This window comes from Oncorhynchus kisutch, linkage group LG2 (assembly GCF_002021735.2).
Source record: "Oncorhynchus kisutch isolate 150728-3 linkage group LG2, Okis_V2, whole genome shotgun sequence".
NCBI lineage: Eukaryota > Metazoa > Chordata > Actinopteri > Salmoniformes > Salmonidae > Oncorhynchus > Oncorhynchus kisutch.
The window spans coordinates 10,613,729-10,640,319 of NC_034175.2; the positions used below are offsets into that span (position 1 = coordinate 10,613,729).

The 26,591-nt window shown below is 44.2% G+C and overlaps 1 protein-coding gene across 1 annotated transcript in view; it reads right to left on the reverse strand.

Annotated features, from left to right (window-relative positions):
- Positions 1–26,591, reverse strand: part of LOC109901194 (glutamate receptor ionotropic, kainate 2) — a gene marked incomplete at its 5' end in the record, with an annotated part of 156,119 nt that overhangs the window by 32,622 nt on the left and 96,906 nt on the right. The window contains one exon of the mRNA XM_031836208.1: positions 23,659–23,876. Within this exon, the coding sequence (XP_031692068.1) occupies positions 23,659–23,876 (218 nt within the window). The remainder of the gene's footprint in view (positions 1–23,658; positions 23,877–26,591) is intronic.

Genomic DNA, 26,591 nt, shown 5'->3' on the forward strand with positions numbered 1-26,591 from the left:
AAAGTGTATTGTCTTAGTCCATGTAAAGTGGCACAGGATGGTCATAATGCTTCTTGACAGTGTCATAAAGTGTATTTTCTTAATCCATGTAAAGTGACACAGGATGGTCATAATGCTTCTTGACAGAGTCATAAAGTGTATTTTCTTAGTCCATGTAAAGTGACACAGGATGGTCATAATGCTTCTTGACAGAGTCATACAGTGTATTTTCTTAGTCCATGTAAAGTGACACAGGATGGTCATAATGCTTCTTGACAGAGTCATAAAGTGTATTTTCTTAGTCCATGTAAAGTGACACAGGATGGTCATAATGCTTCTTGACAGAGTCATAAAGTGTATTTTCTTAGTCCATGTAAAGTGACACAGGATGGTCATAATGTTTCTTGACAGAGTCATAAAGTGTATTGTCTTAGTCCATGTAAAGTGACACAGGATGGTTATAATGCTTCATGACAGAGTCATAAAGTGTATTGTCTTAGTCCATGTAAAGTGACACAGGATGGTCATAATGCTTCATGACAGAGTCATAAAGTGTATTGTCTTAGTCCATGTAAAGTGACACAGGATGGTCATAATGCTTCATGACAGAGTCATAAAGTGTATTGTCTTAGTCCATGTAAAGTGACACAGGATGGTCATAATGCTTCATGACAGAGTCATAAAGTGTATTGTCTTAGTCCATGTAAAGTGACACAGGATGGTCATAATGCTTCTTGACAGAGTCATAAAGTGTATTGTCTTAGTCCATGTAAAGTGACACAGGATGGTCATAATGCTTCATGACAGAGTCATAAAGTGTATTGTCTTAGTCCATGTAAAGTGACACAGGATGGTCATAATGCTTCTTGACAGTGTCATAAAGTGTTTTTTCTTCAAGTTATTTAAAATATGATGGAAAACAAACATGACTGTAAAGAATTCCTTACAACAACAACAAAGGATTTAATTAAGAGACACATTTTCAAACATATTTTTTATTGCACATGCACGTGTATAGATTTACAGTATGTGCCATTGCAGGCTTGTGGCCCCACTACAAATGAGCACAAAGGGGACTTGGCAAGGTTGTGCATTTTCACTGCTTGGATTGTTTACCATGTTTCAGGTCAAATCTCTGAATTGATTTGCATGTGTCAAATGGCCTCATTAGATGAAGTGGATGTTAATGCCTCTGTGGAAGCCCTTCCTCTTATAAATCGATTATTACTACATTATGATGCTAATAGCTGTTAGCCCTGGTCCACAAGGGCAATACAGAGAGTACCAAGTCATAACCTCTAATCAGCCAAGCACCTTCAGGTCCCTTTCACCAGAGGTGAATTCCCAATCTCACAACCTCAAAACCAGCTACCAAGCCATTTCAGGCAATCAATCAAGTTAGAGTCGCTTGTCGAACTAACTTAGCTGGGATGCCTGCTGGCATGATTGCTAGACTTTAGAAAAGCCTCAATTTTTTTAATTCTTAAAGAATCAATGTGCAGCATTCATTAAAATGACAATTGAACCTATGCAGAAAAATAGACTTAGACATATCATTAGATATAATGATTGTGGCTCTAGACTGCAGGAAAAAGCTATTCTCCGACAATTTTCACTCAACCAGGTGAAAGCTGCGTACCACCCCCCTCCATCCTCACGTACTTTATGCCTTCTCTAAAATAAAGGGTACATGACGCCCCTGCCTCTCACCTCAGACCCACTCAAGGCTTTCCAGGGGAGGAAATGTGAGTCACTGCCTGCTTGTCCACAGTCTAATCCAGAATCATGTGACTAGGTAAATAATAACAATTAAGAATAATATGTCTCTTGGCTTTATGAGGTGATGTTGTTCTCTTCAGTGTGCTATTTTTCAGCAGTGAACTTGCTGTAAACTGTTTTATATAGGTAGTGTACTACAAAGCTGGAAGTGAATATGAGTGTGAGTATAAATGTGCGTGTGCACGCTTGCGTGTATGTGCGCACGTTTGCCTGCGTGTGTGTGCTCATGTCTGTGTGTGCGTGTGTGTGCACGTCTGCGTGTACATGTACGTGTCTTACACGTGGCCTTGAGTGAGAGAGGCCTTTCTCGGGGAGGTTGAGTGACGGCGCTATAAGAAGCAGGTGGATGGACTGAGATGCATCCTCTCCCTGGGGTCTCCATCCCAACACAGACCACCAGCAAACTCTCTATTGTTAGGCTTGTCAACAAGTATTGCTCTGCAAAGTGTTTAGCATATTTTTCAAAGAGCCTGTAATCAAAGGCATGGATATAGAGGAAGAAAACAGCTTACAGTTCCGTGAAAACAAACAACACTTATCATCTGCGTAGACGACTTTTGACAGATATTCTTTTACGATACATTGTTGACACTGAACGATAGTGCTCATAAAGACAAAACAGAAAAACATTTCCCAAGTTCAGGAAACACGCTCACCAGCTGCTAAGGAAGGGGAATGTGTTGGTAGTAATATAATACAGGTTTATGATATCCTCTATACTATAGGAGATTATGGTCAGGAACACTGTCTATCCTATAGGAGAGCATGGTCAGGATCACTGTCTATACTATAGGAGAGCATTGTGTGGATCAATGTCTATACTATATTAGAGCATGGTCAGGGTCAATGTCTATACTATAGGAGAGTATGTTCAGGATCACAGTCTATACTATATTAGAGCATGGTCAGGGTCAATGTCTATACTATAGGAGAGCATGTTCAGGATCACAGTCTATACTATATTAGAGCATGGTTAGGGTCAATGTCTATACTATAGGAGAGTATGTTCAGGATCACAGTCTATACTATATTAGAGCATGGTCAGGGTCAATGTCTATACTATAGGAGAGTATGTCAGGATCACTGTCTATACCATAGGAGAGAATGTTCAGGATCACTGTCTCTACTATAGGAGAGTATGGTGAGGATCACTGTCTATAGTATAGGAGAGTATGGTCAGGATCACTGTCTATACTATAGGAGAGTATGTTCAGGATCACTGTCTATAGTATAGGAGAGCAGGTTCAGGATCAATGTCTATCCTATAGGAGAGTATGGTCAGGAACACTGTCTATAGCATAAGAGAGAATGTTCAGGATCACTGTCTACACTATATTATAGCATGGTCAGGATCACTGTCTATACTATAGGAGAGTATGCTGAGAATCACTGTCTATACTAAAGTAGAGCATTGTGAGGATCGATGTCTATACTATATTAGAGCATGTTCAGGATCACTGTCTATACTATTGGAGGGCATGGTCAGGATCACTGTCTATACTATAGGAGGGCATAGTCAGGATCACTGTCTATACTATAGGAGAGCATGGTCAGGATCACTGTCTATACTATAGGAGAGCATGATGAGGATCACTGTCTATACTATATGAGGGCATGGTCAGGATCACTGTCTATACTATATGAGGGCATGGTCAGGATCACTGTCTATACTATAGGAGAGTATGTTCAGGATCACTGTCTATAGTATAGGAGAGATGGTTCAGGATCACTGTCTATAGTATAGGAGAGCAAGTTCAGGATCAATGTCTATCCTATAGGAAAGTATGGTGAGGAAAACTGTCTATCATGTAGGAGAGCATTGTCAGGATCACTGTCTATACTATAGGAGAGCATGGTGAGGATCACTGTCTTTACTATAGGAAGGCATGATCAGGATCACTGTCTATACAATAGGAGAGTGTGATCAGGATCACTGCCTATGCTATAGGAGAGAATGATCAGGATCACTGCCTATACTATAGGAGTGTATGATCAGGATCACTGCCTATACTATAGAAGTGTATGGTCAGTATCAATGTCTATACTATAGGAGAACATGGTCAGGATTACTGGCTTTGCTATAGGAGGGCATGGTGATGATCACTGTCTTTACTATAGGAGAGCATGGTCAGGATCACCTTCTATACTATAGGAGAGCATGGTGAGGATCACTGTCTTTACTATAGTAGAGCATGGTCAGGATCACTGTCTATACCATAGGAGAGAATGTTCAGGATCAAAGTCTATAGTATAGGAGAGCAGGTTCAGGATCAATGTCTATCCTATAGGAGAGTATGGTGTGGATCACTATCTATACAATAGCAGAGTATGTTCAGGATCACTGTCTATACTATAGGAGAGCATTGTCAGGATCACTGTCTATACTATAGGAGAGCATTGTCAGGATCGATGTCTATACTATATTAGAGCATGTTCAGGATCACTGTCTATACTATTGGAGGGCATGGTCAGGATCACTGTCTATACTATAGGAGGGCATAGTCAGGATCACTGTCTATACTATAGGAGAGCATGGTCAGGATCACTGTCTATACTATAGGAGAGCATGGTGAGGATCACTGTCTATACTATATGAGGGCATGGTCAGGATCACTGTCTATACTATATGAGGGCATGGTCAGGATCACTGTCTATACTATAGGAGAGTATGTTCAGGATCACTGTCTATAGTATAGGAGAGATGGTTCAGGATCACTGTCTATAGTATAGGAGAGCAAGTTCAGGATCAATGTCTATCCTATAGGAAAGTATGGTGAGGAAAACTGTCTATCATGTAGGAGAGCATTGTCAGGATCACTGTCTATACTATAGGAGAGCATGGTGAGGATCACTGTCTTTACTATAGGAAGGCATGATCAGGATCACTGTCTATACAATAGGAGAGTGTGATCAGGATCACTGCCTATGCTATAGGAGAGAATGATCAGGATCACTGCCTATACTATAGGAGTGTATGATCAGGATCACTGCCTATACTATAGAAGTGTATGGTCAGTATCAATGTCTATACTATAGGAGAACATGGTCAGGATTACTGGCTTTGCTATAGGAGGGCATGGTGATGATCACTGTCTTTACTATAGGAGAGCATGGTCAGGATCACCTTCTATACTATAGGAGAGCATGGTGAGGATCACTGTCTTTACTATAGTAGAGCATGGTCAGGATCACTGTCTATACCATAGGAGAGAATGTTCAGGATCAAAGTCTATAGTATAGGAGAGCAGGTTCAGGATCAATGTCTATCCTATAGGAGAGTATGGTGTGGATCACTATCTATACAATAGCAGAGTATGTTCAGGATCACTGTCTATACTATAGGAGAGCATTGTCAGGATCACTGTCTATACTATAGGAGGGCATGATCATGATCACTGTCTATACTAAATTAGAGCATGGTCAGGAACAAGGTTTATGCTATATAAGAGCATGGTCAGGATCACTGTCTATACTAAAGGAGAGTATGGTGAGGATCACTGTCTATACCATCGGAGAGAATGTTCAGGATCACTGTCTATACTATATTAGAGCATGGTCAGGAACACTGTCTATACTATATGAGGGCATGGTCAGGATCACTGTCTATACTATATGAGGGCATGGTCAGGATCACTGTCTATACTATATGAGGGCATGGTCAGGATCACTGTCTATACTATATTAGAGCATGGTCAGGATCACTGTCTATACTATATGAGGGCATGGTCAGGATCACTGTCTATACTATATGAGGGCATGGTCAGGATCACTGTCTATGCTATAGGAGAATATGTTCAGGATCACTGTCTATAGTATAGGAGAGATGGTTCAGGATCACTGTCTATAGTATAGGAGAGCAAGTTCAGGATCAATGTCTATCCTATAGGAAAGTATGGTGAGGAAAACTGTCTATCATGTAGGAGAGCATTGTCAGGATCACTGTCTATACTATAGGAGAGCATGGTGAGGATCACTGTCTATAAGATAGGAGAGCATTGTCAGGATCACTGTCTAAACTATAGGAGAGTATGTTCAGGATCACTGTCTATACCATAGGAGAGAATGTTCAGGATCACTGTCTATAGTATAGGAGAGCAGGTTCAGGATCAATGTCTATCCTATAGGAGAGTATGGTCAGGATCACTGTCTATAACATAGGAGAGCATGGTCAGGATTACTACCTATACTATATGAGGGCATGGTCAGGAACACTGTCTATAGCATAGGAGAGTATGGTGAGGATCACCTTCTATACTATATGAGGGCATGGTCAGGATCACTGTCTATACTATAGGAGAGTATGTTCAGGATCACTGTCTATAGTATAGGAGAGCAGGTTCAGGATCAATGTCTATCCTATAGGAGAGTATGGTCAGGAACACTGTCTATAGCATAAGAGAGAATGTTCAGGATCACTGTCTACACTATATTATAGCATGGTCAGGATCACTGTCTATACTATAGGAGAGTATGCTGAGAATCACTGTCTATACTAAAGTAGAGCATTGTGAGGATCGATGTCTATACTATATTAGAGCATGTTCAGGATCACTGTCTATACTATTGGAGGGCATGGTCAGGATCACTGTCTATACTATAGGAGGGCATAGTCAGGATCACTGTCTATACTATAGGAGAGCATGGTCAGGATCACTGTCTATACTATAGGAGAGCATGATGAGGATCACTGTCTATACTATATGAGGGCATGGTCAGGATCACTGTCTATACTATATGAGGGCATGGTCAGGATCACTGTCTATACTATAGGAGAGTATGTTCAGGATCACTGTCTATAGTATAGGAGAGATGGTTCAGGATCACTGTCTATAGTATAGGAGAGCAAGTTCAGGATCAATGTCTATCCTATAGGAAAGTATGGTGAGGAAAACTGTCTATCATGTAGGAGAGCATTGTCAGGATCACTGTCTATACTATAGGAGAGCATGGTGAGGATCACTGTCTTTACTATAGGAAGGCATGATCAGGATCACTGTCTATACAATAGGAGAGTGTGATCAGGATCACTGCCTATGCTATAGGAGAGAATGATCAGGATCACTGCCTATACTATAGGAGTGTATGATCAGGATCACTGCCTATACTATAGAAGTGTATGGTCAGTATCAATGTCTATACTATAGGAGAACATGGTCAGGATTACTGGCTTTGCTATAGGAGGGCATGGTGATGATCACTGTCTTTACTATAGGAGAGCATGGTCAGGATCACCTTCTATACTATAGGAGAGAATGTTCAGGATCAAAGTCTATAGTATAGGAGAGCAGGTTCAGGATCAATGTCTATCCTATAGGAGAGTATGGTGTGGATCACTATCTATACAATAGCAGAGTATGTTCAGGATCACTGTCTATACTATAGGAGAGCATTGTCAGGATCACTGTCTATACTATAGGAGAGCATTGTCAGGATCGATGTCTATACTATATTAGAGCATGTTCAGGATCACTGTCTATACTATTGGAGGGCATGGTCAGGATCACTGTCTATACTATAGGAGGGCATAGTCAGGATCACTGTCTATACTATAGGAGAGCATGGTCAGGATCACTGTCTATACTATAGGAGAGCATGGTCAGGATCACTGTCTATACTATAGGAGAGCATGATGAGGATCACTGTCTATACTATATGAGGGCATGGTCAGGATCACTGTCTATACTATATGAGGGCATGGTCAGGATCACTGTCTATACTATAGGAGAGTATGTTCAGGATCACTGTCTATAGTATAGGAGAGATGGTTCAGGATCACTGTCTATAGTATAGGAGAGCAAGTTCAGGATCAATGTCTATCCTATAGGAAAGTATGGTGAGGAAAACTGTCTATCATGTAGGAGAGCATTGTCAGGATCACTGTCTATACTATAGGAGAGCATGGTGAGGATCACTGTCTTTACTATAGGAAGGCATGATCAGGATCACTGTCTATACAATAGGAGAGTGTGATCAGGATCACTGCCTATGCTATAGGAGAGAATGATCAGGATCACTGCCTATACTATAGGAGTGTATGATCAGGATCACTGCCTATACTATAGAAGTGTATGGTCAGTATCAATGTCTATACTATAGGAGAACATGGTCAGGATTACTGGCTTTGCTATAGGAGGGCATGGTGATGATCACTGTCTTTACTATAGGAGAGCATGGTCAGGATCACCTTCTATACTATAGGAGAGAATGTTCAGGATCAAAGTCTATAGTATAGGAGAGCAGGTTCAGGATCAATGTCTATCCTATAGGAGAGTATGGTGTGGATCACTATCTATACAATAGCAGAGTATGTTCAGGATCACTGTCTATACTATAGGAGAGCATTGTCAGGATCACTGTCTATACTATAGGAGAGCATTGTCAGGATCGATGTCTATACTATATTAGAGCATGTTCAGGATCACTGTCTATACTATTGGAGGGCATGGTCAGGATCACTGTCTATACTATAGGAGGGCATAGTCAGGATCACTGTCTATACTATAGGAGAGCATGGTCAGGATCACTGTCTATACTATAGGAGAGCATGGTGAGGATCACTGTCTATACTATATGAGGGCATGGTCAGGATCACTGTCTATACTATATGAGGGCATGGTCAGGATCACTGTCTATACTATAGGAGAGTATGTTCAGGATCACTGTCTATAGTATAGGAGAGATGGTTCAGGATCACTGTCTATAGTATAGGAGAGCAAGTTCAGGATCAATGTCTATCCTATAGGAAAGTATGGTGAGGAAAACTGTCTATCATGTAGGAGAGCATTGTCAGGATCACTGTCTATACTATAGGAGAGCATGGTGAGGATCACTGTCTTTACTATAGGAAGGCATGATCAGGATCACTGTCTATACAATAGGAGAGTGTGATCAGGATCACTGCCTATGCTATAGGAGAGAATGATCAGGATCACTGCCTATACTATAGGAGTGTATGATCAGGATCACTGCCTATACTATAGAAGTGTATGGTCAGTATCAATGTCTATACTATAGGAGAACATGGTCAGGATTACTGGCTTTGCTATAGGAGGGCATGGTGATGATCACTGTCTTTACTATAGGAGAGCATGGTCAGGATCACCTTCTATACTATAGGAGAGCATGGTGAGGATCACTGTCTTTACTATAGTAGAGCATGGTCAGGATCACTGTCTATACCATAGGAGAGAATGTTCAGGATCAAAGTCTATAGTATAGGAGAGCAGGTTCAGGATCAATGTCTATCCTATAGGAGAGTATGGTGTGGATCACTATCTATACAATAGCAGAGTATGTTCAGGATCACTGTCTATACTATAGGAGAGCATTGTCAGGATCACTGTCTATACTATAGGAGAGCATTGTCAGGATCACTGTCTATACTATAGGAGGGCATGATCAGGATCACTGTCTATACTAAATTAGAGCATGGTCAGGAACAAGGTTTATGCTATATAAGAGCATGGTCAGGATCACTGTCTATACTAAAGGAGAGTATGGTGAGGATCACTGTCTATTCCATCGGAGAGAATGTTCAGGATCACTGTCTATACTATATTAGAGCATGGTCAGGAACACTGTCTATACTATATGAGGGCATGGTCAGGATCACTGTCTATACTATATGAGGGCATGGTCAGGATCACTGTCTATACTATATGAGGGCATGGTCAGGATCACTGTCTATACTATATTAGAGCATGGTCAGGATCACTGTCTATACTATATGAGGGCATGGTCAGGATCACTGTCTATACTATATGAGGGCATGGTCAGGATCACTGTCTATGCTATAGGAGAGTATGTTCAGGATCACTGTCTATAGTATAGGAGAGATGGTTCAGGATCACTGTCTATAGTATAGGAGAGCAAGTTCAGGATCAATGTCTATCCTATAGGAAAGTATGGTGAGGAAAACTGTCTATCATGTAGGAGAGCATTGTCAGGATCACTGTCTATACTATAGGAGAGCATGGTGAGGATCACTGTCTATAAGATAGGAGAGCATTGTCAGGATCAATGTCTAAACTATAGGAGAGTATGTTCAGGATCACTGTCTATACCATAGGAGAGAATGTTCAGGATCACTGTCTATAGTATAGGAGAGCAGGTTCAGGATCAATGTCTATCCTATAGGAGAGTATGGTCAGGATCACTGTCTATAACATAGGAGAGCATGGTCAGGATTACTACCTATACTATATGAGGGCATGGTCAGGAACACTGTCTATAGCATAGGAGAGTATGGTGAGGATCACCTTCTATACTATATGAGGGCATGGTCAGGATCACTGTCTATACTATAGGAGAGTATGTTCAGGATCACTGTCTATAGTATAGGAGAGATGGTTCAGGATCACTGTCTATAGTATAGGAGAGCAAGTTCAGGATCAATGTCTATCCTATAGGAAAGTATGGTGAGGAAAACTGTCTATCATGTAGGAGAGCATTGTCAGGATCACTGTCTATACTATAGGAGAGCATGGTGAGGATCACTGTCTATAAGATAGGAGAGCATTGTCAGGATCACCTTCTATACTATAGGAGAGCATGGTGAGGATCACTGTCTATACTATAGGAGAGTATGTTCAGGATCACTGTCTATACCATAGGAGAGAATGTTCAGGATCACTGTCTATAGTATAGGAGAGCAGGTTCAGGATCAATGTCTATCCTATAGAAGAGTATGGTGTGGATCACTATCTATACAATAGCAGAGTATGTTCAGGATCACTGTCTATACTATAGGAGAGCATTGTCAGGATCACTGTCTATACTATAGGAGAGCATTGTCAGGATCACTGTCTATACTATAGGAGGGCATGATCAGGATCACTGTCTATACTATAGGAGAGTATGATCAGGATCACTGCCAATACTATATGAGGGCATGGTCAGGAACACTGTCTATAGCATTGGAGAATATGGTGAGGATCACTGATTATTCTAAAGGAGAGCATGGTCAGGATCAGAGTCTATACTAGAGGAAAGTATGTTCAGTATCACTGTCTATACCATAGGAGAGCAGTGTGTGGATCAATGTCTATACTATATTAGAGCATGGTCAGGAACAAGGTTTATGCTATATTAGAGCTTGGTTAGGGTCACTGTCTATATTATAGGAGAGCATGGTCAGGATCACTGTCTATACTATATTAGAGCATGGTCAGGGTCACTGTCTGTACTATAGGAGAGTATGTTCAGGATCACTGTCTATACCATAGGAGAGAATGTTCAGGATCACGGTCTATACTATAGGAGAGTATGTTCAGGATCACTGTCTATATCATAGGAGAGAATGTTCAGGATCACTGTCTATAGTATAGGAGAGCAGGTTCAGGATCAATGTCTATCCTATAGGAGAGTATGGTCAGGATCACTGTCTATAACATAGGAGAGCATGGTCAGGATTACTACCTATACTATATGAGGGCATGGTCAGGAACACTGTCTATAGCATAGGAGAGTATGTTGAGGATCACTGTCTATACTATATTATAGCATGGTCAGGATCACTGTCTATACTAAAGGAGAGCATGGTCAGGATCACTGTCTATACTATAGGAGAGTATGCTGAGAATCACTGTCTATACTAAAGTAGAGCATTGTGAGGATCAATGTCTATACTATATTAGAGCATGGTCAGGATCACTGTCTATACTATAGGATGGCATGGTCAGGATCACTATCTATACTATTGGAGGGCATGGTCAGGATCACTGTCTATACTATAGGAGGGCATGGTCAGGATCACTGTCTATACTATATTAGAGCATGGTCAGGATCACTGTCTATACTATATTAGAGCATGGTCAGGATCACTGTCTATACTATATTAGAGCATGGTCAGGATCACTGTCTATACTATAGGATGGCATGGTCAGGATCACTGTCTATACTACAGGAGGGCATGGTCAGGATCACTGTCTATACTATAGGAGGGCATGGTCAGGATCACTGTCTATACTACAGGAGGGCATGGTCAGGATCACTGTCTATACTATAGGAGAGCATGGTCAGGATCACTGTCTATACTATAGGAGGGCATGGTCAGGATCACTGTCTATACTATAGGATAGCTTGGTTCTGTACTGTCTGTATTGTAGGATACATTTGTTCAGTACTGCCTGTATTGTCGGATTGCTTAATAAGTACCACTGTCTGTATTGCAGAAAAGCTTTGTTCAAGACTGGTGAGTCATCAGTACCAATGAACTCACTGCTGACTACTGGAGAGTCCTCAAGTGCTCAGCGACAACATTCCTCAACATCAGTACTCTGAGCTTTTTTGATGAAATAGAAAAATATATGGAATGGAGAGAGAAATAGTGACAATAAAAATGATAACTGATATTTTTCATGAAATTAGAATAGAGAGGGGGAAAGAGAGAGCAAGGGATGGAGAGAGAGAAACATGGGGAGTGGAGGCAAGGTTACAGGAATGGGAGAGCTGGACATAGATTTAATCTAATACTGGAATACCCCCACACAACACATTTTCAAAAACCGATGATGCAAGTATCAGGGCTGTTAAATAGAGAGAGATTGAAAAAAGAGAGACGGTTCCACAAACAGAGGGGCAGAAAGCATTGAAGGGCAGAGGGACTTCAGGTAAGACTGGCTGTATGGAGAGGAGAGGCTAGTGAAGGGTAGAGGGAGTTCAGGTAAGACTGGCTGTATGGAGAGGAGAGGCTAGTGAAGGGTAGAGGGAGTTCAGGTAAGACTGGCTGTATGGAGAGGAGAGGCTAGTGAAGGGTAGAGGGAGATCAGGTAAGACTGGCTGTATGGAGAGGAGAGGCTAGTGAAGGGTAGAGGGAGATCAGGTAAGACTGGCTGTATGGAGAGGAGAGGCTAGTGAAGGGTAGAGGGAGTTCAGGTAAGACTGGCTGTATGGAGAGGAGAGGCTAGTGAAGGGTAGAGGGAGATCAGGTAAGACTGGCTGTATGGAGAGGAGAGGCTAGTGAAGGGTAGAGGGAGATCAGGTAAGACTGGCTGTATGGAGAGGAGAGGCTAGTGAAGGGTAGAGGGACTTCAGGTAAGACTGGCTGTATGGAGAGGAGAGGCTAGTGAAGGGTAGAGGGAGTTCAGGTAAGACTGGCTGTATGGAGAGGAGAGGCTAGTGAAGGGTAGAGGGAGTTCAGGTAAGACTGGCTGTATGGAGAGGAGAGGCTAGTGAAGGGTAGAGGGAGTTCAGGTAAGACTGGCTGTATGGAGAGGAGAGGCTAGTGAAGGGTAGAGGGAGTTCAGGTAAGACTGGCTGTATGGAGAGGAGAGGCTAGTGAAGGGTAGAGGGAGATCAGGTAAGACTGGCTGTATGGAGAGGAGAGGCTAGTGAAGGGTAGAGGGACTTCAGGTAAGACTGGCTGTATGGAGAGGAGAGGCTAGTGAAGGGTAGAGGGAGTTCAGGTAAGACTGGCTGTATGGAGAGGAGAGGCTAGTGAAGGGTAGAGGGAGTTCAGGTAAGACTGGCTGTATGGAGAGGAGAGGCTAGTGAAGGGTAGAGGGAGTTCAGGTAAGACTGGCTGTATGGAGAGGAGAGGCTAGTGAAGGGTAGAGGGAGATCAGGTAAGACTGGCTGTATGGAGAGGAGAGGCTAGTGAAGGGTAGAGGGAGATCAGGTAAGACTGGCTGTATGGAGAGGAGAGGCTAGTGAAGGGTAGAGGGAGTTCAGGTAAGACTGGCTGTATGGAGAGGAGAGGCTAGTGAAGGGTAGAGGGAGTTCAGGTAAGACTGGCTGTATGGAGAGGAGAGGCTAGTGAAGGGTAGAGGGAGTTCAGGTAAGACTGGCTGTATGGAGAGGAGAGGCTAGTGAAGGGTAGAGGGAGATCAGGTAAGACTGGCTGTATGGAGAGGAGAGGCTAGTGAAGGGTAGAGGGAGTTCAGGTAAGACTGGCTGTATGGAGAGGAGAGGCTAGTGAAGGGTAGAGGGAGTTCAGGTAAGACTGGCTGTATGGAGAGGAGAGGCTAGTGAAGGGTAGAGGGATATCAGGTAAGACTGGCTGTATGGAGAGGAGAGGCTAGTGAAGGGTAGAGGGAGTTCAGGTAAGACTGGCTGTATGGAGAGGAGAGGCTAGTGAAGGGTAGAGGGAGATCAGGTAAGACTGGCTGTATGGAGAGGAGAGGCTAGTGAAGGGTAGAGGGAGATCAGGTAAGACTGGCTGTATGGAGAGGAGAGGCTAGTGAAGGGTAGAGGGAGTTCAGGTAAGACTGGCTGTATGGAGAGGAGAGGCTAGTGAAGGGTAGAGGGAGTTCAGGTAAGACTGGCTGTATGGAGAGGAGAGGCTAGTGAAGGGTAGAGGGAGATCAGGTAAGACTGGCTGTATGGAGAGGAGAGGCTAGTGAAGGGTAGAGGGTGTTCAGGTAAGGCTGGCTGTATGGAGAGGAGAGGCTAGTGAAGGGTAGAGGGAGTTCAGGTAAGACTGGCTGTGCTTTGCTCAGCAAAACCCCCCACTGCAGATGGGTTAGATGTCTGCATGGAATGGAGCGGAGAGGCTAGTGAACGGGCAGAGCCTAAAATACACACACACACACACACACACACACACACACACACACACACACACACACACACACACACACACACACACACACACACACACACACACACACACACACACACACACACACACACACACACACACACACACACACATACACACACACACAGAAACTAGCCAGGAGAGGAACCACAGTACCCAATCTGCCTCTCTGCTAGCTAAATCACAATGCTTTTGATGTGATGGGGCTGGCTGGGACGTATGTGACAGATACCAGGATGCTTCAAAGCAAAGATGAACTGTACTATGGAGGCAACCAACACAAAAGAGAAGAGGGAAATGTCTCATCTCAGTCAGCGTTCTGGGAGTTGTGGGCTAGCATAACCCAGAGAGCCAGGCCATCCTGAGAGGCAGTGGTTAGACTGAAGGCTAGATAGAGCATCACCCTCTGGACTGGAGGCAAGTATTAGAGACATTTGAACCAGAGGGAAACAGTGTGAAGTAGAGGCTTAATCATCCAACTTTTGTCTTTTTTTACGGCTTTCCAAACACTCTTAGAAAAAATTGGTGCAATCTAGAGCCTAAAAGGATTCTTCGGCTAGACCCATAGGATAACCCTTCGAAGAACCCTTTTTTGGTTCCATGTAGAACCCATTCCACAGAGGGTTCTACATGGAACCCCAAAAGAGAGAGCTTGTGTAGAAACCATCCCTTTACTATTTGTTAAGTATAATTATTAATATTAAACAAAACAGGTAAACATGTTCATTTTCCTCTCACACTCAAAATGTTTCTACATGGAACCAAAAGGGGTTATCCCTGGAGTCAAAAAGGGTTGTCCTTGGAACCAAATAGGGTTGTGCAAGAAGAAGCAAGGGAGAAAATAAAAGTCTGACAGGAAATCAACATGGGTTCAAATGAGCTGAATTGTGAGGGTAGATTGTGGAAGGTGAATTACAGTATCATTGCTGTGATGATACAGTAGGGGAATCCAGCTGAACCGAAGGAATGTAGCAACATACTATACAGCACAGGCCTGTCGGCTGAGGAGCGTGAACAACACCCACCCTCCTCCTCCTCCTCCTCCTCCTTCCCTTCTATTGCTCTTTTCTTCCTACTGTCTTCCCTTGATGTTCCCTCGATCACTCTCCTCTCCTCTCTTCCTGCAGGTATCACTCTCATCATCTCAATAAACCCTGTCTGCTTTTCTCTTTAAATCATTATTCCGGTGTTGCCACACTCTCCTCCTTGACGGCCGTCTTACAGCTAATGTAGAACTACTCAGCCCCATAACCAGGGGCGATCTCGCTCCTCATCACTGGCGTAGGGTTTACATAAGTGAGGTGAAATAATAGCATTGCCAGGGTCCTTAATAGGATGTGATATGTTAGGTAGCGGTGTGTGCTTTTTGAATAATTCAGTGTTATTGTAACAGGAGTCTGTCGAGGATGGATAGAATGGCGTGGCTGGAAAACTGAGAAAAGAGGAGTGAGAGATGTGCATTTCGGACGCTTCAGATAGTTACCCCATGCTGGCATTTTCATAATCAGCCACCATTAGCCATGTATTTTTCCAGAACAAGTCCGAGTCAATATTACTCAAACGGCAGGGATTCATTTTTTTCCTGTTGTTGAATAGTGAAAAGGACTCATATGTGTGTACCGATAGGACGCATGGGGAGATAGTAGCTCTGTTTTGTACAGTCAAAACTATGATTATATGTAGAAGCCAGACAACATAGTTTAAATTAAGCTTCTGAAATCGTTAGATCAATATATCCTCAAGCAGAGAGTGAGCGGTCAGTTATACACAACAGCGAACCAATCTGTGAGTAAAGTGACGCAGAGACTGAAACCCAACAAGCCGTGGCTTCCCTTCGAGGAAAAGACAAAGAACAACATAGAGATGCAAATGAGAGCAACGAACAGCTGAAAGATATCCAGGAAAACATAGCTAAAATGCTCTAAATGCTTACCAAAACAAACAAACTGTTACAATCTGTTGTTTAAAAAGCAGATTTGCTTGAAACGAAAGTAGTCTTTCGTGTCAGATGTGCATATACAGGGCAGCAGCATGGATGAACAAGACAACAAAACTGGCCTTCTGGAAACAAAGATGCAAACTTTAGAAGATGAACTGGATCAGCTAGAAAACAGATTGTGAGAAAATATTATGAGAATATTGACCCTACCAGAAGACGAGGAAAAGGGGGACATTTCTATCTACGCAATGAAGCTGATATTGGAGGAGCTTGGCGTGACTGTATCACCGGAGAATCTGGAGCAATGCCATCGGATATACAGAGTTCCAAACTGCCTGTGGAAGCAACGTCAACATAAGAACTGTTCGTTGGGAGCTTCATGAAATGGGTTTCTATAGCCGAGCAGCTGCACGCAAGCCTAAGATCTCCATGCGCAATGCCAAGCATCGGCTGGAGTGGTGTAAAGCTTGCAGCCATTGGAGCAGTGGAAACGCGTTCTCTGGAGTGTTGAATCACGCTTCACCATCCAGACGAATCTAGGTTTGGCGGATGCCAGGCGAACGGTACCTGTCTCAATGCATACAGTAGTGCCAACTGTGGGTAGTGCCACTGTGGTGTGGGAGGAATAATGGTCTGGGGCTGTTTTTCATGGTAAGGGAGAGGTCCCTAGGTCCAGTGAAGGGAAATCTTAACTCCACAGCATGCAATGACATTCTAGACGATTCTTTGCTTCCAACTTTCCTGTTTCGGCATGACAATGCCCCCGTGCACAATGCGAGGTCCATTCAGAAATGGTTTGTCGAGAATGGTGTGGAATAATTTGACTGGCCTGCATAGAGCCCTGACCCCAACCCCATCAAACTTTGGGATGAATTGGAAAGCAGACTGCGAGCCAGGCCTAACATCAGTGCCCAACCTCACTAATGCTCTTGCGGCTCTTGTCCCCACAGCAATGTTCCAACATCTAGTGAAAAGCCTTCCCAGAAGGGTGGAGGCTGTTATAGCAGCAAAGGGGGACAAACAAAAATATGAATGCCCATGATTTTGTAATGTTCGGCGAGCAGGTGTCCACATGCTTTTGGTCATGTAGTATCCCTGGTTAATATTCAAAACTCAATGCCCCCTTTGCTAAAAATAGAATTATACAAAAATGTATTAATTAAATAACGTGCAAAAAAAACTAAATAATGGCACAAAAACGGACCACAAAAAATATGAAATACTTATAATGCCTAATAACTGACAACAAAGTACAAATATATAAAGATAACTGTATTCCATTCGTCAACAATATGAAAGCAGATCTAATTAAATGGAATAATCTTCTTTTTAAAGTATACATTCATAGAATAACAAGGAACGTTTTACATCTTCTTCAGTCTGATGGTGGTTTTAACCTTCCAGACTTGGAATTGTATCAACTCGCGACCCAAGGCTTTTACATGTGACATGTAGTTAAATGGACTAAAGAGGAACAATCGGTACACATTGAAGATGTTTGTGCTCATCCCCAGAATCTTTTTACATGTCTATTTTCAAAGCATAAAGCTAAAGTGAAATGTTCTATTAACAACTTCATAGTTAAGAACATTATAACAACATGGAAGAAAGTGAAACGTATTCTACAAGAACCAATACCACCAAAAACACAACCTTATGGAACAATCCTTGGATAGCTTTTCAAAATTCACCGATAAATTGGTCCACATGGAAAACTAAAGGCACAGAAACTGTAAATGACTTGGTTGAAGGAAATCCATTTATTTCCGTGACAGAATTAAAAACCAATTCTGGACTCACCAATGTAGTTTCAAATCCATGCAACTTAGAAGTTACATATCACAAAATGTTGATTTTAAATATCTTGGACAGCAGAGCAGCCAAGAAGGAGTATTATTTGTGCCAGAACATGATGTTCATCATGGTAGGGAAGACAAAACCTTGCAGAGAGCATATCCAACTCACAATCTCTTAGAAAAAAATATCAACTATTGGAATCAAGACTTAAAAAGAACTGATGTTGGCATAAGATGGAGGGAAAGTTGGAGCATAACTAACAAAATTACAGTTAACAAAAATGCATGCTTAATTCAGTATAAATGAATGTACCGAATGTAAGAGAGAAAATTCCCAAATTCTACAGCACAACAGCAGAGTCACGTCTTAAGTGTAAAACTAATAATGACTCAATAATCGATACTTTCTGGGAACGCATTAAGGTTCCGGAAGTTGTGTGCGGAGCTACAAATTTTGCTGTCAGAAGTATTACAATCAAACTTTTAATCCGTCTGTCTGCATATTTCAAGACATGGCATATGGGGGTGTAGTGAGATACCCGATGGGTTGGATGATTCTCTTCTCATCACTCATCTTGAAAAAAGGTATACCAAAAACGTGGAAATCAATCGATTTGCCATCATTAACAAAATGTATTATTTAAATATTGAAAGTGCTTGACCTATAAAGAGACACAAAATGGTGCAGTTTTAGGCCGCGTGGCGAAAGTGATGATGGAGATGGGGGTGTGTGCTAGTGGGTCTGGGTAGGGGGAGTGTAGTTGATGGAGATGGGGGTGTGTGCTAGTGGGTCTGGGTAGGAGGGTGTAGTTGATGGAGATGGGGGTGTGTGCTAGTGGGTCTGGGTAGGGGGGATGTAGTTGATGGAGATGGGGGTGTGTGCTAGTGGGTCTTGGTAGGGGGGATGTAGTTGATGGAGATGGGGGTGTACTAGTGGGTCTGGGCGGGGAGGTGTAGTTGATGGAGATGGGAGTGTGTGCTAGTGGGTCTGGGTAGGGGGGATGTAGTTGATGGAGATGGAGGTGTGTGATAGTGGCTCTGGGTAGGGGGGATGTAGTTGATGGAGATGGAGGTGTGATAGTGGGTCTGGGTAGGGGGGATGTAGTCGATGGAGATGGAGGTGTGTGATAGTGGCTCTGGGTATGGGGATGTAGTTGATGGAGATGGGGGTGTGTGCTAGTGGGTCTGGGTAGGGGGATGTAGTTGATGGAGATGATGGTGTGTGATAGTGGGTATGGGTAGGGGGATGTAGTTGATGGAGATGGAGGTGTGTGATAGTGGGTCTGGGTATGGGGGTGTAGTTGATGGAGATGGGGGTGTACTAGTGGGTCTGGGCGGGGAGGTGTAGTTGATGGAGATGGAGGTGTGTGATAGTGGCTCTGGGTAGGGGGGATGTAGTTGATGGAGTTGGAGGTGTGTGATAGTGGTTCTGGGTTGGGGGGATGTAGTTGATGGAGATGGGGGTGTGTGCTAGTGGGTCTGGGTAGGGGGGATGTAGTTGATGGAGATGGAGGTGTGATAGTGGGTCTGGGTAGGGGGGATGTAGTTGATGGAGATGGAGGTGTGTGGTAGTGGCTCTGGGTAGGGGGGATGTAGTTGATGGAGATGGAGGTGTGTGATAGTGGCTCTGGGTAGGGGGGATGCAGTTGATGGAGATGGCAGTGTGTGATAGTGGGTATGGGTAGGGGGGGATGTAGTTGATGGAGATGGAGGTGTGTGATAGTGGGTCTGGGTATGGGGATGTAGTTGATGGAGATGGGGGTGTGTGGTAGTGGCTCTGGGTAGGGGGGATGTAGTTGATGGAGATGGAGGTGTGTGATAGTGGCTCTGGGTAGGGGGGATGTAGTTGATGGAGTTGGAGGTGTGTGATAGTGGTTCTGGGTTGGGGGGATGTAGTTGATGGAGATGGGGGTGTGTGCTAGTGGGTCTGGGTAGGGGGGATGTAGTTGATGGAGATGGAGGTGTGTGGTAGTGGCTCTGGGTAGGGGGGATGTAGTTGATGGAGATGGAGGTGTGTGATAGTGGCTCTGGGTAGGGGGGATGCAGTTGATGGAGATGGCAGTGTGTGATAGTGGGTATGGGTAGGGGGGGATGTAGTTGATGGAGATGGAGGTGTGTGATAGTGGGTCTGGGTATGGGGATGTAGTTGATGGAGATGGGGGTGTGTGGTAGTGGCTCTGGGTAGGGGGGATGTAGTTGATGGAGATGGAGGTGTGTGATAGTGGCTCTGGGTAGGGGGGATGTAGTTGATGGAGTTGGAGGTGTGTGATAGTGGTTCTGGGTTGGGGGGATGTAGTTGATGGAGATGGGGGTGTGTGCTAGTGGGTCTGGGTAGGGGGGATGTAGTTGATGGAGATGGAGGTGTGATAGTGGGTCTGGGTAGGGGGGATGTAGTTGATGGAGATGGAGGTGTGTGGTAGTGGCTCTGGGTAGGGGGGATGTAGTTGATGGAGATGGAGGTGTGTGATAGTGGCTCTGGGTAGGGGGGATGCAGTTGATGGAGATGGCAGTGTGTGATAGTGGGTACGGGTAGGGGGGGATGTAGTTGATGGAGATGGAGGTGTGTGATAGTGGGTCTGGGTATGGGGATGTAGTTGATGGAGATGGGGGTGTGTGGTAGTGGCTCTGGGTAGGGGGGATGTAGTTGATGGAGACGGAGGTGTGTGATAGTGGCTCTGGGTAGGGGGGATGTAGTTGATGGAGATGGGCGTGTGTGATAGTGGGTCTGGGTAGGGGGGATGTAGTTGATGGAGATGGGGGTGTGTGATAGTGGGTCTGGGTAGGGGGGATGTAGTTGATGGATATGGAGGTGTGTGATAGTGGGTCTGGGTAGGGGGGATGTAGTTGATGGAGATGGGGGTGTGTGATAGTGGGTCTGGGTAGGGGGGATGTAGTTGATGGAGATGGGGGTGTGTGATAGTGGGTCTGGGTAGGGGGGATGTAGTTGATGGAGATGGGGGTGTGTGATAGTGGGTCTGGGTAGGGGGGATGTAGTTGATGGAGATGGGGGTGTGTGATAGTGGGTCTGGGTAGGGGGGATGTAGTTGATGGAGATGGGGGTGTGTGATAGTGGGTCTGGGTAGGGGGGATGTAGTTGATGGAGATGGGGGTGTGTGATAGTGGGTCTGGGTAGGGGGGATGTAGTTGATGGAGATGGGGGTGTGTGATAGTGGGTCTGGGTAGGGGGGATGTAGTTGATGGAGATGGAGGTGTGTGATAGTGGGTCTGGGTAGGGGGGATGTAGTTGATGGAGATGGGGGTGTGTGATAGTGGGTCTGGGTAGGGGGGATGTAGTTGATGGAGATGGGGGTGTGTGATAGTGGGTCTGGGTAGGGGGGATGTAGTTGATGGAGATGGGGGTGTGTGATAGTGGGTCTGGGTAGGGGGGGTGTAGTTGATGGAGATGGGGGTGTGTGATAGTGGGTCTGGGTAGGGGGGATGTAGTTGATGGAGATGGGGGTGTGTGATAGTGGGTCTGGGTAGGGGGGATGTAGTTAATGGAGATGGGGGTGTGTGATAGTGGGTCTGGGTAGGGGGGATGTAGTTGATGGAGATGGGGGTGTGTGATAGTGGGTCTGGATAGGGGGGATGTAGTTTATGTTTGTATGATGTTGTCATTTGTATGTTTATGTTTTGTATTGTTTATAAAAGAAAATAACTTATATTTAAAAAAATATATATTTAAAAAAGCAATAAGGACCGACGATGGCTGTCTGAATGTCTACAGTACGGAGAACAACGCTGAATCGATGAGGACTCAATCATTTTGGTCAAAACATCCATCTATCCATCAATCCATCAATCAATCAATCAAACAGTAACCTAGGTCTATGAGGGGACAATAGAATCATGCCTTTCAGAGCAATGGTCATTCAGTCGGCTCCTCTACATCTGTAGATATAATCCATCTGATGACCAGATGACTCTAAAATTCACACAGTGAAAGAGATTGTTTGACCTCCTGTGCCACTCTTCTGACGCACAAGCTAAAATCTGAAATATTTTGGATGTTGGCAACAAACAAAAATCTAACTGAAAAATTATTAAAGCAAAACAAAGTATTGTTCAAATCAAATCCAATTGTATTTGTTACATGAATACAACAGGTGTAAACATTTCACTGTAAGACACCTGTTGTATTCAGCGCATGTAACAAATACAATTGGATTTGATTTGAACAATACTTTGCTTTATTTGAATTATTTTTCAATGACATTTCCCATTGTTGCAGTGGGATGTCAGCATAAGTAACATTCTCCACCAGAACAGACTGTATGCGCTCCCAACTGTTGTTTTCAGTCATTTGTTACGGAATGGTAAAAATACTGTTTAAAGATTCGCTGTCACCGTGCCATATTAGCTACAGTAATTAACTGGTGTGTGCACGTGTGTGTGTGTGTGTGTTTGCGTGCACATAAATATGTATATCTGTTAAAGAGAGAGAGAGTATGCATGTGTTTTCATGTGTATGTGTCTTTTGAGAATGTGTTCACACACCACACACACACACACACACACACACACACACACACACACACACCACACATACAAAGGTTATAGAAATGAAGTGTGAAAATAAAGAAACACCAGAAGCCATAAAGATCCATTTCAGCATTCTGAGAGAGACAGATTTTCCCTCCATCTGGCATAGAGCTGTCCGTGCATCGCGGCGGTGTGGATACGATACGAGAGACAAACAGTGCAGAATAATCAGAGAGACACAGCAGGGACATCTTGTGCATAGAGAATACTGTAGAATACCCTAAAACACTGCTGGCTTAATAAGATAGCCTTGATATGCTGCAGTGATTCCACATGATCAACCACTGAGGGGATTGGAGAGGAGAGATCTGGAGAGAATGAACGCATAGAAAGGCTATACTTCATTATAAACCGGGTGGTTCGAGTCCTGAATGCTGATTGGCTGAAAGCCATGGTATCTCAGACATTATACCACGGGTATACGGGTTATTTTTACTGTTATAACTACGTTGGTAAATAGTTTATAATAGCAATAATGCACCTCAGGCTTTGTGATATATGGCTAATATACCACAGCTAAGGGCTGTATCCAGGCACCAGGCACTCCGCATTGCGTCGTGCTAAGAACAGCGCTTAGCTGTGGTATATTGGCCATATACCAAACCTCCTTGGGCCTTATTGCTTAAATATGCAGTACTGTAGCTGTAAAACACGCTGCAGCCAATTTCACAGGCAGCACCAAATACAGCTGTAACCCAACTCATGACAACGTGTTATACGTTCAAATCTTTATTCCGGAACACTCCATTCTATTGTCCCGGGAATATCTAGCTATCACAGATTTACTGTGGACGTAACAGCTATGTATGGCTTTACAGTTGAACTAGAGTTCTACAGATTCATTTGAGCTCTTTGACAATTTATTTACCAATTGAATTGTCATTACATCTGAAATAAATTTACATTTGCCTCTATTCTCTAACCATGTGTCCTTTAGTGGTGCAACACTGTATGATTTGGTGGACTGATTGATGTATCCTCGTACAGTAGATGCACAAATACATGGAGTGATTGCTTGATGGACTGGCTGATAGATGAATAGACTGATAGATGGACAGTATGGCTTCATGCCCTATGTGACCCACCTTGAAGAAGGTCATGGTGGATCCCTCCTCCACTACTCCATACTCTATCCTTGTCTGTTTGGCCAGGTCGTCAGCTGAGTCGATGGGCGACTCCATCCTCTCCACAGTGAGGAAGGCAGCCAGGTTGGCCGTGTAGGAGGAGATGATTATCAGGGTGAAGAACCACCAGATGCCTCCTACGATCCTGGTGGACAGGGCTTTGGGCATTAACTCAGAGCCTGGTCGGGGGCGAGAGGAGAGGAGCAGAGAGAGGGGTCAGCCCCGGCAGGGTCCTGGAGCCAAGAGGAGAGCCCCAGCAGCAACCACCAGAGGACCAGGGCCAGCCCAGACCTCAGCATCCCGCCGGGTCACAGACAACACGCACATGCACACACACTCGCACGCACGCACAAACGCACATACACGCGCACACACCCTGGGCATCTAGGGCGGCATTGCATGTTTGGGCCTGTGATGCGCATCCGGCCACATGGTGGCAGTTTGAATCAGGCTTTTACTGTGTGGTCTGGCTGCATATTATTTTAGCATTCACTCACACTGGAGCAAACTGTTGATACGCCAAAGCTTCTCCTCTTTTGAATCCCTAGATGGTTGATTTACATCTGACTCAAAATGCCTGCATGTAGATGGTTAGTTTCCAGGCTATATGCTATTCAGAACTTTTGCCTCTTAGTGTGTTCTTGAGGAGGGGTCTGTGTGAGTGGGTGGGGTGAGGTCTTCCTCTGGGGGCGTTGATTGAGGTCTGACTGGGCAGCGAGAAGATCATTCTCCTCAAGTAGCAATTTAAAGCTGCGATCTCGCACATTCGCTCAAAGGCGATGAACTGTGAGAAAGATAGGAGTATAAGAACTTCTCTCCTTAGGTGCGACTCAATCTCCCACTCATCTCACTCTGCCTCTGCAGTGCCTCTTATAACTTTCTCCCAGTCCGGGCAGTGAGCCGTCACTCAGGGAGAAATATGGTGAGAGAAAAGAGACCTGACAGCGAGTCCAGTAACATCTGAATTCATGCCCAAAGCCCTGTCCACCAGAGAGAGAGAGAGAGAGAGAGAGAGAGAGAGAGAGAAAGAGAGAGAGAGAGAGAGAGAGAGAGAGAGAGAGAGAGAAAGAGAGCGAGACAGAGAGAGCACTGTGGGGGGGATCCAAGAGAGACACACTGCACTCAACCCGCTCCGCACATCCACCCTCACATCCTCTCACCCCCCACTCTCACAGGTCTCTTCCCATATCTCCTCTCACTCTCCCTGATACTCCTCACCCCCCCCCCACCCACCCCCACCAGCCAGACACACAGTGTAACATGATTCAACAGCCACACCATCATGACCCAGGATGCCTTGCAGCCCACACTGCTCATTGGTCAAAGCACTCAGGAAAAAAGACAAACTCAGAAAAGACACAGTAGAGACACATGACATGACCAGGGAAAACAGAGACAGCTTTGTGTTCAGTGGAACAACACTGTCTACCAGCTCAGAGACCTTACCCCGTTGAGGCCATTCAACTCTATGAGACAGACCGACGGCCCGGGAACGGAGCGCGTCAGAGCCAAAGCAACTGAACCTGGTTGGGGCTGACTGTCATGTACCCAAGGTAACGTCATGTCCAAACTGCACATCCCACAGTTTTCTGGGGGCGGGGCCAAGCCGCGGGAGCAGGGGAGCCTCTCTACAGTGTAGGCCAGCGTGGTCGTCACAGAGACGCCATGCAGGCAGGCACAGTGTGCTCCTCTGTCTCAGTCTCGTCCCCTAAAACCCTTCTGCCCTACAGCCACATCTTCTCAACTACAGGACTTAACACCGTTACATTGACAGTTACAGTATATTCTACAGCATACTTTACTACATCAGATACCCTGGCAGACCCTTGACACAGTTATGAAAACATTCCAGCAAGCTCTAGAATATCCATTACACATTTATCATGGCCCATACAGGAGCTAACATTTATCAAGCCATGATGCATCTTTAACCTGTGCAATATGTAGAATTGCCTAACACAAATACAGAGGGCAAAAACCTACCCAAATGGGTAACTTCATTATACCCACCTGCACAAGGTGGATTAGAGTCCCAAGAGTTCTAACCGTAACTTTTTGTCAATTTCAATGTGTAATCTTTTCTCAAAACTCACTCTTACAAATCACAGTATACAAATCTACAACAATTATACCTGCAAAATAATCACTCAATCAACTTCATTTAAATGAAGGCTTGCATGCTAACTCATTGCATGCAACCAGCCATCAACAACGGCCAGGAAAAAAATATTGTCCAAAAATGTACATATCTGGACAGAACTTTGCTTAGGAAACTCTTTGTTCCATTCCATGGTCCAGATCAGATGCAGGGCAGACCAGGGCCGTTTTAACCATGCTACAGACCTTACTGTCATCATCGCTACAGTACCTTAATAACTAACGCAACTTTCAAATATGTTGCATTACTCAGGGAAGGTAAAAAAATATGTATTACAAAATGCAACATATCTGGTCTTGGCATGCAGTCTCAGTCGATATTACAAGTCTAAATGAAATCATTTCATTTCATGTGATGCCGTACCGCAGTTCCTTTTGTTTTGTTTTGCTTTTCTCAATCTAAAGACACAGACACTAGTTGAGAAGATATGGCATCGGTTTGGCAGAAGGAAACAAAACCAGACTGAGGCAGGCTAAGAGACAGCACACTGTTTTAACTCTCATTCTCTCAACTCTCTCTGCACCTAGCTCTTTACCTTCTGGCACATGGGGGATAGGACTTACCTGTTCTGGAACCTGTGGGGAAGGGAGGGAGGCAGGTGGGGTGGGCTTGGGGACAGAGGAAAGGTACAGTAGATGGGAGATAGGAGAGGGTGGGAGATCATGCGGGAACAGGGAGGAAAACGCTTGGCTATCCTATCCTCATTCACCAATCAATCAATCACGCTCATCATTCA